We start from the raw sequence: 19,061 nt of genomic DNA, 5'->3' as shown, positions 1-19,061 counted from the left end.
AGACCTCTTTGCACAGGTGGCGATATAGAGATACATAGATCTCTATGCACAGGTGGTGATAGAGAGATACACAGGTCTTTATGCACAAGTGGCAATAGAGAGATACATAGACCTCTATGCACAGGCGGCGATAGAGAGCTACACAGGCCTCTACTCTATACATAGGCGGCGATAGAGAGATAAACAGATCTTTATGGACAGGTGGTGATAGATACATAGAGCACTATGCACACGTGGCGATAAAGAGATACATAGAACACTATGCACAGGTGGTGATAGAGAGATACATAGATCCCTATGCATGGGTGGGGATGGAGAGATACATAGATCCCTATGCACAGGTGGGGATAGATACAACGATCTCTATGCACACGTGGAGATAGAGAGATACATAGATCCCTATGCACAGGTGGCGATAGATACATAGATCACTATGCACAGGCGGCGATAGAGAGATACATTGATCCCTATGCACAGGTGGCGGCAGAAACATAGATCTCTATGCACAGGTGGAGATAGAGAGATACACAGATCTCTATGCACAGGCGGTGGAAGAATGATACATATTGCCCTAAGCACAGGTGGTGATAGAGAGATAGAGAGATCCCTATGCACAGTTGGCGGCAGATACATATATCTCTATGCACAGGTGGAGAAAGAGAGATACACAGATCTCTATGCACAGGTGGCGATAGAGAGATACATAGATCCCTATGCACAGGTGGCAATAGATACATAGATCCCTATGCACAGATGGCAATAGAAAGATACATAGATCCCTATGCACAGGTGGCGATAGAGAGATACATAGATCCCTATGCACAAGCGGCGATAGAGAGATACATATTGCCCTATGCACAGGTGGCGATAGAGAGATACATAGACCTCTATGCACAGGCGTCGACAGATACCTAGATCTCTATGCACAGGTGGCGATAGATATATAGATCCCTATGCACAGGCGGCGATAGAAAGAAACATAATTGCCCCATGCACAAGGGGCGATAGATAGATAGATAGTTCCCTATGCACAGGTGGCGATAGAGAAATAGATTGATCCCTATGCACAGGTGGAGAAAGAGAGATACACAGATCTCTATGCACAGATGGCGATAGAGAGATACATAGAACCCTATGCACAGGCGGCGATAGAGAGATATATATTACCCTATGCACAGGCGGCAATAGAGAGATACATAGATACCTATGCACAGGTGGTGATAGAGAGATACATAGATCCCTATGCACAAGTGGCGATAGAGAGATACATAGACCTCTATGCACAGGCGTCGACAGATACCTAGATCTCTATGCACAGGTGGCGATAGATACATAGATTCCTATGCACAGGCGGCGATATAGAGAAACATATTGCCCTATGCACAGTGGGCGATAGAGAGATAGATAGATCCCTATGCACAGGTGTTCTTCCCATAGCCCTAAAGTTCCTAGGTCCAGTCTTGACCTGCTCTTCGGCTGATCTTGGGCGAGAATACTAACACTTCTCTTTACTTCTTATTCCAGAAAAGCTGAAGACATGCAAAGTCATCTTTGTGGTCGGTGAGTACGTTGTGTGTTTGTGTGTGTGTGACTGCATGTGCGGCTGTATGTGCTTGTGTGTGTGTGAATGCATGTGCCGCTGTGTGTGTGAATGCATGTGTAAATGTAGTAGTATTTGTATAGCGCACCGAATCGACCCCCGAAGGGGTATCTCAGGCCCTTGTACGCATACCGCTGTGGAACCCTTCCTGGCTTTCCCTGTTAGGCGTCCACTCCTGGGCACCCCCAAGGTGGAGGCCAGACATCCTTAGCATTGTGGGGGCCGTTGTGGAGATTAAGCAAGCTATTGCCCAGAGTTGCAGAGTGGGACCCATGATTAGAATAGGCACCGAGGCGAGAATGATCAGGTCCGCGGAAATTGAGCCCAAGACCTGCAGAGACGGGAATTGAACCCTAGTCCCGGGCTAGATCTCTGCATCAAGGTCTGCCGCTCTAACCATTGAGCCACACTTCTCAACTGTGCTGCTGTGCATGCTTGTGTGTGACTGCATGTGCCGCTGTATGTGCTTGCGTGTGTGTGAATGCATGTGCCACTGTGTGTGTTTGTGTGTGTGTGAATGCATGTTTCGCTGTATGTGCTTATGTGTGTGTGAATGCATGTGCCGCTGTGTGTGTGTGAATGCATGTGCTGCTGTGTGTGTGTGTGTGTATGTGGATTCATGTGCCGCTATGTGTGTGTGTTTGTATATGCATGTGCTGCTGCTGTGTGTGTGTGTGTGTGTGTGTATGTGAATGTTTGTGCCGCTGTGTGTGTGGTTGTGTGTGTGTATGTGAATGCATATGCCGCTGTGTGTGTGTGAATGCATGTGCCGCTGTGTGTGTGTATGTGAATGCTTGTGCCACTGTTTGTGTTTGAATTCATGTGCAGCTGTGTGTGTGTGTGTGTGTGTGAATGCAGGTGCCGCTGTGTGTGTGTGTGTGAATGCATGTGCTGCTGTGTGTGTGTGTATGTGGATGCATGTGCCGCTATATGTGTGTGTTTGTATATGCATGTGCTGCTGCTGTGTGTGTGTGTATGTGAATGTTTGTGCTGCTGTGTGTGTGTATGTGAATGCATATGCCGCTGTGTGTGTGTGAATGCATGTGCCGCTGTGTGTGTGTGTATGTGAATGCCTGTGCCGATGTGTGTGTGTGAATGCATGTGCCGCTATGTGTGTGTATGTGAATGCTGGTGCCACTGTGTGTGTGAATGCATGTGCAGCTGTGTGTGTGTGTGTGTGTGAATGCAGGGGCCGCTGTGTGTGTGTCTGTGAATGCATATGCTGCTGTGTGTGTGAATGCATGTGCCGCTGTGTGTGTGTGTGTGTATGTGAATGCTTGTGCCGCTGTGTGTGTGTGAATGCATGTGCAGCTGTGTGTGTGTGTGTATGTGAATGCTTGTGCCGCTGTGTGCGTGTGAATGCATGTGCAGCTGTGTGTGTGTGTATGTGAATGCTTGTGCCGCTGTGTGTGTGTGAATGCATGTGCCGCTGTGTGTGTGTGAATGCATGTGCCGCTGTATGTGCTTGTGTGTTAATGCATGTGTTGCTGTGTGTGTGTGTTTGTGTGTGTATGTGAATGCTCGTGCCGCAGTGTGTGTGTATGTGAATGCTTGTGCCGCTGTGTGTGTGTGAATGCACGTGGTGCTTTGTGTGTGTGTGTGTGTGAATGCATGTGCCGCTGTGTGTGTCTGAATGCATGTGCCGCTGTATGTGCTTGTGTGTGAATGCATGTGCCGCTGTGTGTGTGTGTGAATGCTCGTGCCGCAGTGTGTGTGTATGTGAATGCTTGTGCCGCTGTGTGTGTGTGAATGCACGTGCCGTTGTGTGTGTGTGTGTGTGTGTGAATGCATGTGCCGCTGTGTGTGTGTGAATGCATGTGCCGCTGAATGTGCTTGTGTGTGAATGCATGTGCCGCTGTGTGTGTGTGTTTGTGTGTGTGAATGCTCGTGCCGCAGTGTGTGTGTATGTGAATGCATGTGCAGCTGTGTGTGTGTATGTGAATGCTTGTGCATCTGTGTGCGTGTGAATGCATGTGCCGCTGTGTGTGTGTGTGAATGCTTGTGCCGCTGTGTGTGTGTGTGTGTGAATGCACATGCCGCTGTGTGTGTGTGGATGCATGTGCCGCTGTATGTGCTTGTGTGTGAATGCATGTGCCGCTGTGTGTGTGTGTGTGTGTGTGTGAATGGTCGTGCCGCAGTGTGTGTGTATGTGAATGCTCGTGCCGCAGTGTGTGTGTATGTGAATGCTTGTGCTGCTGTATGTGTGTGTGAATGCTTGTGCCGCTATGTGTGTGTGTGTGTGTGTGAATGCATGTGCCGCTGTGTGTGTATGTGAATGCTTGTGCCGCTGTGTGTATGTGAATGCTTGTGCCGCTATGTGTGTGTGTGTGTGTGTGAATGCATGTGCCGCTGTGTGTGTGTGAAGGCATGTGTAGCTGTGTGTGTGTGTGTGAATGCTCGTGCCGCAGTGTGTGTGTATGTGAATGCATGTGCAGCTGTGTGTGTGTGTGTGTATGCGAATCCTTGTGCCGCTGTGTGCGTGTGAATGCATGTGCAGCTGTGTGTGTGTGAATGCATGTGCCGCTGTGTGTGTGTGAATGCACGTGCCGCTGTGTGTGTGTGTGAATGCTTGTGCCGCTGTGTGTGTGTGAATGCATGTGCCGCTGCATGTGTGTGTGTATGTGAATTCTTGTGCCACTGTGTGTGTGTGTGAATGCATGTGCAGCTGTGTGTGTGTGTGTGAATGGGTGTGCCGCTGTGTGTGTGTGTGTATGTGAATGTATGTGTTGCTGTGTCTGTGTGAATGCATGTGCAGCTGTGTGTGTGTGAATGCTTGTGCTGCTGGATGTGTGTGAATGCATGTGCCGCTGTGTGTGTGTGAATGCTTGTGCCACTGTGTGTGTGTGTATGTGAATGCATGTGCCGCTGTGTGTGTGTGAACGCATGTGCAGCTGTGTGTGTGTGTGAATTCTTGTGCCGCTGTGTGTGTGTGAATGCATGTGCCGCTGTGTGTGTGTGAATGCATGTGCAGCTGTGTGTGTAAATGCATGGGCAGCTGTGTGTGGGTGTGTGAATGCATGTGCAGCTGTGTGTGGGTGTGTGAATGCATGTGCCACTGTGTATTTTTGTGCACATGGCTTGCTTCCACATTTGAATGAGCATTAGGGGTGGGCCTTTGTCTATGTGACCACCCCTGGCATGAGGATGTCAGCCCCTGAACTGGCGGTTGCCCTGGCGGGCACATTTGTAGCCCTTGCATATTTTGGCCCTCCCTCCCATAATGGTGGCCGACCCCGACATAACAATGGCCTCTCCTCATATAATGAGGGCCCTCCCTGAGATAATGGCAGACATCCCTCACATAATGGCAAACGTCCCTCATACAATGGCAAACGTCCCTCACATAATGGAAAACGTCCCTCACATAATGGCAAACATCCCTCACACAGTGGCAAATGTACTTCACATAATGATGGCTGACCCTGACATAATAAGGCCACTCCTCACATAATGGTAGCCATCCCAGACATAATGGTGGCTATCCCAGATATAGTGGCGGCCATTTCTCACATAATGGTAGCCATCCCTGAGATAACGATGGCCATCCTAGACATAATTGTGGCCATCCCAGACATAATGGTGGCCTTTGTCTTTTGGGGTTTGACCCCAGTGAGACTCTTCTAAACGCTCGAGAACCTTCACTTTTTAGACTTACATTTCATAATACACCGAGTTCTTATTTTTTTTCCCCTTCAGGCCCCCCCCCCCCCCCCCCCCCCTGGTAGATCCAGAGGGGGCCCTTTCACAGGAGAAACGACAGTTGTGGTAGCCATGGGTGAAATAACACTATAATGATGATCTAGGGTGACAACAACACCAACGGGAGGGGAGTCCCTTCATCACAGATCCGAACGACAGGCCGTGGACTCTCAATCACGGTTACATTGGTACTGGGAGCTACTTGATGAAATCTTCATACAAAGGATCAGGAGGAAGAGAAAGGTACCTTGTCACCTCCTTAGTGGCCTCGCGGAAGAGAAAGGTACTCTGTCAACCTCCTCAGAGGCCTCTGTGAAGAGAAGGGTACTCTGTCAACCTCCTCAGTAGCCTCGCGGAAGAGAAAAGTACCTTGTCACCTCCTCAGTGGCCTCGCGGAAGAGAAAGGTACATTCTCACCCTGCTCAGTGGCCTCTTTGAAGAGAAGGGTATATTCTCACCTCCTCAGTGGCCTCTCTGAAGAGAAAAGTACATTGTCAACCTCCTCAGTGGCCTCACAGAAGAGAAAGGTACATTGTCACCTCCTCAGTGGCCTCGTGGAAGAGAAAGGTACATGTTCACCTCCTCAGTGGCTTCTCTGAAGAGAAAGGGTCATTGTCAACCTCCTCAGTGGCCTCATGGAAGAGAAAGGTACATTGTCACCTTGTCAGTCACCTCGTGAAAGAACAAAGTACATTGTCACCTCCTCAGTGGCCTTTCTGAAGAGAAGGGTACATTGTCAACCTCCTCAGTGTCCTCACGGAAGAGAAAGGTACATTATCACCTCCTCAGTGGCCTCGTGGAGGAGAAAGGTACATTGTCACCTTCTCAGTTGCCTCGTGGAAGAGAAAGGTACATTATCACCTCCTCAGTGGCCTCGTGGAGGAGAAAGGTACATTGTCACCTCCTCAGTCACCCCGCGGAAGAGAAATGTACATTGTCACCTCCTCAGTGGCCTCTCTGAAAAGAATGTTGTAGCGTGAAGTCTGGTTCCCCCAATGACCCGGCCCCTCCTTGGGTCATCTCGGAGGGTCTTGTTGGACTGGAACCATATATAAGACATGTCTTACAGACCTCTTTTTCCACTCAACGAGTTCCGGAGGAGTGGAAGAAGGCTATAGTACTCCCAATAAGGAAAAAACCAAATGTAAGTATTGAGGTGCTGGAAAACCTCAGACCCATTTCTTTACTGCCGTATGTGGCGAAAGTGGCTGAGAAGGTGGTCAATGCTCAGCTCACTGAGCACCTGGAGAGAGGGAACCTATTTCATCCCTCCCAATCAGGATTTAGGGCGGGCTTCTCGACTGAGACAGCTCTCCTACGTGCCACTGAGACTTTAAGAGCAGGAGCGGATGCAGGACATACAATGGCCCTGATCATGCTCGACCTCAGCGCAGCTTTTGACACTGTAGCGCATTCCATCCTGCTACAGTGCCTTAGTGAGGCTGGGGTCGTCGGTCCCGCGCTGTACTGGCTGCAGTCGTTTCTCACAGGAAGATGCTTCCAGGTACAACAAGGGGCATGTAGATCGGTAGAGATGCCACTAGACCAGGGAGTGCCTCAGGGCTCAGCTTTGAGCCCAACTCTTTTTAATCTGTACATGGCCTCCCTGGCGAAGGTGGTACAGGCTTTCGGGGTGGAATTGGTATCATACGCCGACGACACCCAGCTGCTGATCTCTCTATCGCAGAACACCACCAATACCACCACCAACTTTAAGTCCTGTATGCAGGCGCTAGCTGAGTGGATGGACTCCCACTGCCTAAAACTCAACGGTTCTAAGACCGAGGTTTTGGTAGTGGGGGGAAAGAGCAAAAGCTGGTCAGCCGAGTGGTGGCCTTCATGCCTTGGCCCTACTCCCACAGCTTGCGAGGAGGCTAAGAATCTAGGAGTTTGGATCAACCCCACCCTCTCCTGTGAAGGCCATATAAGGCGTCTTGTGGGTAAGTGTTTTGGGGTACTGAAGACCCTGAACAAAACTTTAGACCTACTACCCCTAGCGGCCAGAAGGACACTGACGCAGGCATTGGTGACCTCTCGGTTGGACTATGGAAATATCCTGTTCCTTGGGTCCAACGAGGGCAGCCTTGGCCGCCTGCAAGTTATCCAGAATTCCGCCGCCAGACTGGTGTTAAGGAGACCCAGGAGAGCTAATTCTCAGCAGGCATTGGATGCGCTTCACTGGTTGCCAGTGAAGAAACGTGTGCTGTTCAAATACCTCCTCTTCTGTCACCGAATCGTCTGGGGCAGGTCGCCCGCCTATCTTAGGGACTTAGTCAGCCGCTACGAACCGCCAAGGGCCCTCCGGTCGGAGGGTACCGGGCTGCTGACAGTCCCAAGGGTAAAGAAGGCCAGAATGGGCGGACGATCTTTTTCGTTCCAAGCAGCTCAACCCTGGAACAAACTTCCTGCTGCCCTGAGATTGGAGAGTAGTGAAGCGTTGTTCAGGGCTAGGCTCAAAACCTTACTATACACTGTGTAGAGTTAGAGGCTCTGTAATGGTGGTCGTTAGTAGCTCTTAGCGCGGGGACACGCCGGGATGGCGTTACTGTGCGCTTTATAAGCTCTTTATTATTATTATTATTAAGGGTACAGTCTCACCTCCTCAGTGGCCTCGCAGAAGAAAAAGGGTCATTGTCACCTCCTCAGTGGCCTCTTTGAAGAGAAGGGTACAGTCTCACCTCCTCAGTGGCCTCGCAGAAGAGAAAGGGTCATTGTCACCTCCTCAGTGGCCTCTCTGAAGCGAAAGGTACATTGTGACCTCCTCAGTAGTGTCCCTTAACAGAAAGGGTCATTGTCACCTCCTCAGTGGCCTCTCTGACGGATAAAGATACATTGTCACCTCCTCAGTGGCCTCGTGGAAGAGAAAGGTACATTATCACCTCCTCAGCGGCCTCTCTGAAGAGAAGGATACATTGTCAACCTCCTCAGTGTCCTCACGGAAGAGAAAGGTACATTTTCACCTCCGAAGTGGCCTCGCAGAAGAGAAAGGGTCATTGTCACCTCCTCAGTGGCCTCTCTGAAGAGAAAGGTACATTGTCACCTCCTCAGTGGCCTCATGGAAGAGAAAGGTACATTGTCACCTCCTCAGTGGCCTCGTGGAAGAGAAAGGTACATCGTCACCTCCTCAGTCGCCTCGCGGAAGAGAAAAGTACATTGTCACCTCCTCAGTGGCCTCGTGGAAGAGAAAGGTACATTGTCACCTTGTCAGTCACCTTGCGGAAGAGAAAAGTACATTGTCACCTCCTCAGTGGCCTCACTGAAAAAAAGGGTACATTGTCACCCTCCTCAGTGGCCTCATGGAAGAGAAATGTACATTGTCACCTCCTTAGTGGCCTCTCTGAAAAGAAGGGTACATTGTCAACCTCCTCAGTGGCCTCTTTGAAGAGAAGGGTACATTTTCAACTCAGTGGCCTCGCAGAAGAGAAAGGGTCATTGTCACCTACTCAGTGGCCTCCCTGAAGAGAAAGGTACATTGTCACCTCCTCAGTGGCATCTCTGCAGAGAAAGGGTCATTGTCACCTCCTGAGTGGCCTCTCTGAAGAGCAAGGTACATTGTGACCTCCTCAGTGGCCTCTCTGGAGAAAAAGGTACATTGTCACCTCCTCAGTGGCCTTGCGGAAGAGAAAGGTACGTTGTCACCTCCTCAGTGGCCTCTTTGAAGAGAAAGGTACGTTGTCACCTCCTCAGTGGCCTCTTTGAAGAGAAAGGTACATTGTCACCTCCTCAGTGGCCTCTTTGAAGAGAAAGGTACATTGTCACCTCCTCAGTCGCGGAAGAGAAAGGTACATTGTCACCTCCTCAATGGCTTTGCGGAAGAGAAAGGTACATTGTCACCTCCTCAGTGGCATTTCTGAAGAGAAGGGTACATTTGAGACGCTGTCCCATAAATGCCCGCTTCGGCGAGACGCTGTCTGTCCCATCAACTCCAGCTTCAGCGAGATGCCATCTGTCTCATCACTGCCCGCTTCAGCAAGACACCGTCTGTCCCATCAACTTCCGCTTCAGCGAGGCGCCATCTGTCCCATCAACGCCCGCTTCAGCGAGATGTCATCCGTCCCATCAATGCCCGCTTCAGCAAGACGCCATCCATCCCATCAACTCCCTTTTCAGCGAGACGCCGTCTGTCCCATCAACGCTCGCTTCAGCGAGACGCCTTCTGTCCCATCAACTCCCGCTTAAGTGAGATGCTGTCTGTCCCATCAACTCCCGCTTCAATGAGACGCCGTCCATCCCATCAACGCCTGCTTCAGCAAGACGCCGTCCATCCCATCAATGCCTGCTTTGGTGAGACACCGTCTGTTTCAACAACGCCCGCTTTGACGAGATGCCGTCTGTCCCACCAACTCCCGCTTCACCAAGACGCCGTCTGTCCCATCAACTCCCGCTTCAGCGAGACGCCGTCCATCTCATCACCGCCCGCTTCAGCGAGACGCCGTCCATCTCATCATCGCCCGCTTCAGCGAGACTCTGTCTGTCCCATTGAGGCCTGCTTCAGCGAGACGCTGTCCGTCCCATCACTGCCCGCTTCAGCGAGACGCTGTCCGTCCCATCAATGCCCACTTCAGCGAGACTCCATCTGTCCCATCAACGCCCGCTTCAACGAGACGCCGTTCGTTCCATCAACGCCCGCTTCGGCGAGACGCCGTCTGTCTCATCAACGCCTGCTTCAGTGAGACGCCGTCTGTCCCATCAACGCCCGCTTCAGCGAGACGGCGTCTGTCCCATCAACGCATGCTTCAGCCAGTCGTTGTCTGTCCCACCAACTCCCGCTTCAGCAAGCCGCCGTTTGTCCCATTAATACCAGATTCAGTAAGATGCCGTCAGTCCCATCAACGCCCGCTTCAGCGAGACGCCGTCCACCCCATCAACGCCTGCTCTGGTGAGATGGCGTCTGTCCCATCAACGCCCGCTGCAGCGAGACGCCGTCTGTCCCATCAACTCTCACTTCAGCAAGATGCCGTCCGTCTTAACACCGCCCTCTTTAGCGATACGCCGTCCGTCCCATCGATGCCCGCTTCAGCAAGACGCCGTCCGTCCCATCAACATCGACTTCAGCGAGACGCCGTCCATCCCATCAACGTCCGCTTCAGCGAGACGCCGTCTGTCCCTTCAATACCAGATTCAGTAAGACGCCGTCAGTCCCATCAACGCCCTCTTCAGCGAGACGCCGTCCGTCCCATCAATGCCTGCTTTGGTGAGACGCCGTCTGTCCCATCAATGCCCGCTGCAGCGAGACGCCTTCTGTCCCATCAACTCTCACTTCAGTGAGATGCCGTCCGTCTTATCATTGCCCCCTTCAGCAATACGCCGTCCGTCCCATCGACGCCCGCTTCAGCGAGACTCCATCTGTCCCATCAACGCCGGTTCAGCGAGACGCCATCCATCCCATCCCTAACGGGCCTGCGGTCCCGGATCCGTAGGGTTCTGTGATGCACATGTACTTGGGCTGACGAATCCTGCCTCAGTTCCCTGATACCATCTTCGTATGCTATCAGATACGTCACTACACACAGCCCAGGATGTCTGAGAAAGCTGGCTATGACACACGTCTTGAATTCATTTTTGTTCTTTTAGAAATCGGCAATCCTTAAGTGCTCCTTCGAGAGGTCCAATGTCAGAGACGCTCCGGCTGATCCATCAACCTTTCCTCACAAATCTTCACTAACAGGTCGTCTTTCCATGAAGTTCAAATGAAACTTGTCGGCAGGTTTGCTAACATTTGGCTCAATGCAGCGCAGGGAGACGGCTCGCTGCGCTGCGCGGCGCTGCATCGAGTGGAAAGGGCAGGGTGTGCCAAGAAGTGGTGCCTTCCCGCTCTCCTGCTGCGCTGGCGCACTTGTGTCTGCCAAGCGCCAGTGCAGACACCCTTGCATAATGGGTGCACGGGCGCCTGCGTTACCATCCTGCACAAAAACAATCCCTGAGGCTTTTTGCTCTATGAGTTCTGAAGAATGCAGGACATGTAAAATGAGGAACAAGGAATGAGAAATGAACATATTTGCCTCTCCGGGGAAGCTGCAGCATTTTGACACATTTCCAGGATTACTCGTGTTAGTAAATGTGGGACTGCGCCAACAAACATGGGTAGATTTGTGGGACACCTACCCTCCACACATAGAACATGTACACCCCACACATGGAACACGTACACTCCACACATGGAACACCTACAGTCCACAAATGGAACACGTATACTCCACACATGGAACACGTACACTTCACACATGGAACACGCACACACCACACATGGAACACGTACACTCCACACATGGAACACCCGCCCTCCACACATGGAACACCTACATTCCACACATGGAACACCTACATTCCACACATGGAACACGTACACTCCACACATGGAACAGGTACACTCCACACATGGAACACGTACACTCCACACATGGAACACCTACACTCCACACATGGAACACGTACACTCCACACATAGAACATGTACACTCCACACATGGAACACGTACACTCCACACATGGAACATGTACACTCCACACATAGAACACGTACACTCCACACATGGAACATGTACACTCCACACATGGAACACGTACACTCCACACATGGAACACGTACACTCCACACATGGAACACCTACACTCCACACATGAAACACGTACACTCCACACATAGAACATGTACACTCCACACATGGAACACGTACACTCCACACATGCAACACGTACACTCCACACATGGAACACGTACACTCCACACATGGAACATGTACACTCCACACATGGAACATATACACTCCACACATGGAACACGTACACTCCACACATGGAACACGTACACTCCACACATGGAACACCTACACTCCACACATGGAACACGTACACTCCACACATAGAACATGTACACCCCACACATGGAACACCTACATTCCACACATGGAACACCTACATTCCACACATGGAACACATACACTCCACACATGGAACACATACACTCCACACATGGAACACCTACCCTCCACACATAGAACATGTACACCCCACACATGGAACACGTACACTCCACACATGGAACACGTACACTCCACACATGGAACACGTACACTCCACACATGGAACACCTACCCTCCACACATAGAACATGTACACTCCACACATGGAACACGTACACTCCACACATGGAACACGTACACTCCACACATGGAACCCGTACACTCCACACATGGAACACGTACACTCCACACATGGAACACGTACACTCCACACATGGAACACCTACCCTCCACACATAGAACATGTACACCCCACACATGGAACACGTACATTCCACACATGGAACACGTACACTCCACACATGGAACACGTACACTCCACACATGGAACATGTACACTCCACACATGGAACATGTACACTCCACACATGGAACACGTACACTCCACACATGGAACACATACACTCCACACATGGAACACCTACACTCCACACATGGAACACCTACCCTCCACACATAGAACATGTACACCCCACACATGGAACACGTACACTCCACACATGGAACACGTACACTCCACACATGGAACACCCGCCCTCCACACATGGAACACCTACACTCCACACATGGAACACGTACACTTCACACATGGAACACGCACACACCACACATGGAACACGTACACTCCACACATGGACACGTACACTCCACACATGGAACATGTACACTCCACACATGGAACATGTACACTCCACACATGGAACACGTACACTCCACACATGGAACACATACACTCCACACATGGAACACCTACACTCCACACATGGAACACCTACCCTCCACACATAGAACATGTACACTTCACACATAGAACATGTACACTCCACACATGGAACACGTACACTCCACACATGGAACACCTACACTCCACACATGGAACACCTACATTCCACACATGGAACACCTACATTCCACACATGGAACACGTACACTCCACACATGGAACACGTACACTCCACACATGGAACACGTACACTCCACACATGGAACACCTACACTCCACACATGGAACACGTACACTCCACACATAGAACATGTACACTCCACACATGGAACACGTACACTCCACACATGGAACATGTACACTCCACACATAGAACACGTACACTCCACACATGGAACATGTACACTCCACACATGGAACACCTACACTCCACACATGAAACACGTACACTCCACACATAGAACATGTACACTCCACACATGGAACACGTACACTCCACACATGGAACACGTACACTCCACACATGGAACACGTACACTCCACACATGGAACATGTACACTCCACACATGGAACATATACACTCCACACATGGAACACGTACACTCCACACATGGAACACGTACACTCCACACATGGAACACCTACACTCCACACATGGAACACGTACACTCCACACATAGAACATGTACACCCCACACATGGAACACCTACATTCCACACATGGAACACCTACATTCCACACATGGAACACGTACACACCACACATGGAACACGTACACTCCACACATGGAACACGTACACTCCACACATGGCACATGGAACACGTACACTCCAACCGTGGAACATGTACACTTCACACATGGAACACGTACACTCCACACATGGAACACGTACACTCCACACATGGTACACGTACACTACACACATGGAACACCTACATTCCACACATGGGACACCTACACTCCACACACGGAACGCCTACACTCCACACATGGAACACGTACACTCCACACATGCAACACGTACACTCCACATATGGAACGCATACACTCCACACATGGAACACGTACACTCCACATATGGAACACGTACACTCCACACATGGAACACGTACACTCCACACATGGAACGCGTACACTTAACACAGGGAACACCCGCCCTTCACACATGGAACACCTACCCTCCACACATGTGTTCAGAGCTGTTGCATGGTCAGGGCTGTGGCAGGGTCAGTGATGTGGCATGGTCAGTGCTGTGGCAGGGTCAGTGCTGTGGGATGGTCAGTGCTGTGGCATGGTCAGTGTTGTGGCAGGGTCAGTGCTGTGCCATGGTCAGGGCTGTGGCAGGGTCAGTGATGTGGCATGGTCAGTGCTGTGGCAGGGTCAGTGCTGTGGGATGGTCAGTGCTGTGGCATGGTCAGTGCTGTGGCAGGGTCAGTGCTGTGCCATGGTCAGTGCTGTGGCAGGGTCCGTGATGTGTGTTGTTGCAGGGCCAGTGCAGTAGCAGGATGAGTGCTATTGCAACATCAGTGCTGTGTCAGTGTTGTTTCAATGTCGGTGCTGTGCCAGGATCAGTGCTGTGGCAGGGTCAGTGCTGTGGCAGGGTCAGGGCTGTGGCAGGGTCAGAGCTGTGGCAGGGTCAGTGCTGTGGCAGGGTCAGGGCTGTGGCAGGGTCAGTGCTGTGGCAGGGTCAGTGCTGTGGCAGGGTCAGGGCTGTGGCAGGGTCAGTGCTGTGGCAGGGTCAGTGCTGTGGCAGGGTCAGTGCTGTGGCAGTGCTGTGGCAGGGTCAGAGCTGTGGCAGGGTCAGTGCTGTGGCAGGGTCAGTGATGTGTCAGTGCGGTCCCATACCCAGGTTGCACCCTGCACACAGCCCGCCCCACAGCACCAGACCTTCTACCGTGCGCCGCCTCACTCTCGTCTTTTTCTCCCGCCTTCCTCCAGGTGGACCCGGCTCCGGGAAGGGAACTCAATGTGAAAAGATTGTGGCCAAGTACGGCTACACCCACCTGTCCAGCGGTGACCTCCTCAGGGCAGAGGTCAAGGCCGGCTCCGAGAGGGGCAAGAAAGCGGCAGCCATTATGGAGAAGGGAGACCTGGTGCCACTGGTTAGAGATGCTCTCCTCTCTCTCTCTTCCACGTTCCTCACGTGCTCTCCCTCTCTCTATTCCTTGCTCCTTCCGTGCTCGTCCTCTCTCTCTTCCATGTTCCTCACGTGCTCTCTCTCTTCCATGTTCCTCATGTGCTCGTCCTCTCTCTCTCTTCCACGTTCCTCATGTGCTCTTCCTCTCTCTCTTCCTTGCTCCTCCCGTGCTCGTCCTCTCTCTCTTCCACGTTCCTCACGTGCTCTCCATCTCTCGCTTTCTTGCTACTAACATGCTCCCCTGTGTGGGTGTCCAATGCAGAGTTGGCTAAAAACATATTTTTAAAAATGTAGTGCTTAGTATTCTCGGTGCTATACCCTAATCCCTATGTTTTTGGCTGTTCTCAGTCACAGACCCTTGCCCCCCCACACAAGTGAGGTATAATTTTACTCTGGAGACTGAGGGGAACACTGTGGGGTAGGACATGTGTGCTGGCATGGTGATTCCACCCAAAAATATGTGGGAAATGTGTTTTTTTCTGCTAAATTTGAGGTTTGCAGGGGATTCTCAGTAGGAAAACGTTGGGGTACCCACACAAGCCATACTTCGGGGGACTACCCCGGGTGTCTAGTTTTCAGAAATGTGTGGGTTTGGTAGTTTCCCAAGATGGCCGCCCTTACAAAAGCAGATTGTTTTGTGATAGGTAATTTTGATGTCTCCACAATACGTTTTGTGTCCTTCCCTGTCGCAGGTACTTGACCCACCCACAAGAATGAGGTATCATTTTTATTGGGAGACCTGGGGGAACACTGGGTGGTAGGAAATTTGTTTCAGCCCAGTGATCATACATCTTTCCCACACAGAAATGTGAGAACAATTTGATTTTTTCATTAATAAATGTCAGGTTTGCAGGGGATTCTGGGTAGGGAAACATTGGGGCATCCACGCAAGCCATACCCTCCTGGACTTCCCTGGGTCTCCCGTTTTCAGAAATGTGTGGGTTTGGTCGTTTTCCCTAGATGGCTGCCGACCCCGGGACCAAAAACGCTGATGCCCCCTATGTATTCGAAAATGACCTGTCCCCCCTTCATTGATTCCCCTGGGTGTCTAGTTTTCAAAAATGCTTATGTTTGCTGGGTGTCCCTCGGTGCCAGAAGAGCTTGGGTTCAAAATCCACAGCTAGGCACTTTGCAAAAAAGAGGGTCAGTTTTCACTGTAAAAATATAGTGTTTCCACTTTGCATTTTAGACTGTTTCCTGTCGTGGGCACTATGCCGACCCACACAAGTGAGACACCATTTTTATCGGGAGACTAGGGTAGCTCAGAATTGTAGAGCAACTAATATTACCTATTGACTTACAATGCATTTCTGCTTTCCGAATGAAAGACAATGTGTAAAAAAGAAGTCACTTTGAAAAATGACTGATAATTCTCGTGCTAGTATGAGTATTCCCAATTTCAGAAATGTGCAAAGATCTACTGTTTCTAAACTCTATATTTTGTTCCCATTTCAGAAATACATAGGTGTCTTTCATACCGATTTTTCCATGTATATATTTTCCCAAATTAATTGCTATATACCCGGTACATAATAAAACGCCATTGCAAGATGCTGCTAAGTTTTTGGCTCTGAGTTCGTCAGGTTCTTGGTGAACCTACAAGTCCTATATATCCCCACAACCGGCAGGGTCCAGCGGATGTAAGGTATATTGCTTCAAAGAGCTGTCATAATACAAGAAGTTACAGGTGAAAACGTTGGCACAAATGGCTGTTTTTTTCAACTAATTCTCAATTTTTCCTATATTTACCTGTTAGTTTCTGTAAAGAAACCTTGAAGGATCTACACACATGACCCCTTGCTGAATTCAGAATTGTGTCTACTTTTCCAAAATATATACCTTTCCAGGATCCATTATTGCTTTCATACCCGTTTCTACCATTAACTGGAAGAAGGTTGAAAGCACAAAAATAGCAAAATGTCCCAGTAAAATGCCAAAACTGGGTAATAAAAATGTTGGTTTTGTGACAAAAGTATGTCAGTCCCTGAAAGCTGGGGAAATTGTGATTTCAGCCCCACAACCCCTTTGTTGATACCATTTTCAGAGAAAAATTCAGACGCTTTCATGTGCTGCACTTTTTTCCCAACCCCCTCCCCCCCCCAAAAAGAAATGTAGCTGTATTTTGGCTAATTATTGGGTCCTCTCCAGGGGAATCCACAAACCCTGGGTACCTTTAAAATCCCCATGATGTTTGAAGAAAATGACGCACGTTTGGCATGGATACCTTATGTAGTCAAAAAGTTACAGGGGCTTTAGCACGAACTACCACAAATAGAAAAAGAATGCTTAGCACGGGGGGGACTCGCAGCGAAGGGGTTACAACCCCATTGTTTACACTATTAACATAAATATTTATCAATATACTAATTAGCATTAATTACTAATTAATCATTACTTGATACTAATTAAATAACTCCCCACAATATAGGCCTACAAAACACACATCATGCTCCTAAAATTTTAATTAACAAAAAATGAATTACTCAACTAGCATAATTAATTAATATCAATTAAAAATTAATTAATTTAAGTTACTCCCCACCTTATACCCGTTCACAACCCACACCTAAAATGTAAGTTACAAATGTAATTGAACAACTAACATAATTAATTATCAATTAAATAATTATTATTAAACAAAAAATAATGCTTATAATTAATTTAGTTTCCACCCTGTACTCCTCTACATCCATAACCCACATGTAAAATAAAATAAAATAAAAATAATTGCACAATTAACATATTTATAAATTAAACAATTGATATTAATTAAAAACTAATTATTAATGAATTATAATTAAATCAATATCCACCCTGTACCCCTATAAACCCACAATTCACTACGGTACTAAAAATCACAAATAATAATTTAAATTAATGTAATAACTGTGAATGATGTAACTACTACATACAAAAACAAAAAAATCATACAAAAATATACATCACATACATTTAAAAATACTAAAAAAAATATATAATAATTAAAAAACTATTGGGCCGATTACTATGGCGGGCAGAATTGCGTCTGCCCGCCATTGTAGCAGGGATTGGGACAACCTGCCTGTAAGGCGGCGGTCCCATACTCCACATTACGATGCGACCACCACCATGGGGGTCTCCTCCAGCAATTTACCTTTGCTGCTGGCTGCAGCCCCCGCTGCAAAGCTAAAATTAATGTTGTGCATTTCACTGCACTGCACAGTGCCTGCAACTTAGTGCAGTACAATGTAGGGGGGTACCATGGGTACCCCCCTGTGTGCCCCCAGTGCAGCCCCCTAACACAAGGGGGCACGCAAAGGGCCCCCAAATCCAATCCCCGCCAGCCGTTTCATGGAAGGCTCGCTTCAGCCCGCATAGTGATTTAGCGGACGGTGCCTGCTAGGCACCACCACCATTTTACTCTTGCAAGCCGGTCTGCCAGGCAATCGGAACGATTGCCTGTGGCGGAACCTTGGCGGGCGGTCTTTGCGTCTGCCATGGGCGAAGACTGATTCCTCCCGGCATTGTAATGTGGCTGGGGGAAAAGCGTTGTCCGTGGCGGAGGGCCCGCACGGCTGGCGGTTGCGGCCTTCTCCATCGTAATCGTATATTTTTGTAAACTATTAATGACTTTGATATTTTTTAAATCGATAATACTTACCTTAAAATCGATATTCTTGCAGATGATATTTCCAAATCACTAAATTTTGGTCGTACCATATTTTAGTTTTGATATTTTGTCTAAACACCCTTGCCTGTATCTCATGCTGTGTATGGGAGGCATGGCACGCGGGATGTGTACCATGTCGACTCTTCGGTCTGTCCTGCACCTCGGCGTACAGCCTGTGATAGTACCACCCCCTGGAGCAAGCCAGGGGTCCCCAGGGGACCGTCTTC

The 19,061-nt window shown here is 49.5% G+C and overlaps 1 protein-coding gene across 1 annotated transcript in view; it reads left to right on the top strand.

Moving 5' to 3' along the window:
- Positions 1–1,344: 1,344 nt before the first annotated feature.
- Positions 1,345–19,061, top strand: part of AK1 (adenylate kinase 1) — a 48,574-nt gene continuing 30,857 nt past the window's right edge. Inside the window, exons 1-2 of the mRNA XM_086951861.1 lie at positions 1,345–1,560; positions 14,987–15,150. Coding sequence (XP_086807987.1) covers positions 15,124–15,150 — 27 coding nt within the window. The 5' untranslated portion in view covers positions 1,345–1,560; positions 14,987–15,123. The remainder of the gene's footprint in view (positions 1,561–14,986; positions 15,151–19,061) is intronic.

The sequence above is a fragment of the Lissotriton vulgaris genome, unplaced genomic scaffold (assembly GCF_964263255.1).
Source record: "Lissotriton vulgaris unplaced genomic scaffold, aLisVul1.2 SCAFFOLD_881, whole genome shotgun sequence".
In the NCBI taxonomy this organism is placed as follows: domain Eukaryota; kingdom Metazoa; phylum Chordata; class Amphibia; order Caudata; family Salamandridae; genus Lissotriton; species Lissotriton vulgaris.
Note: the sequence above shows the minus strand (reverse complement) of the source record. Positions and strands in the feature narration are given on the sequence as shown.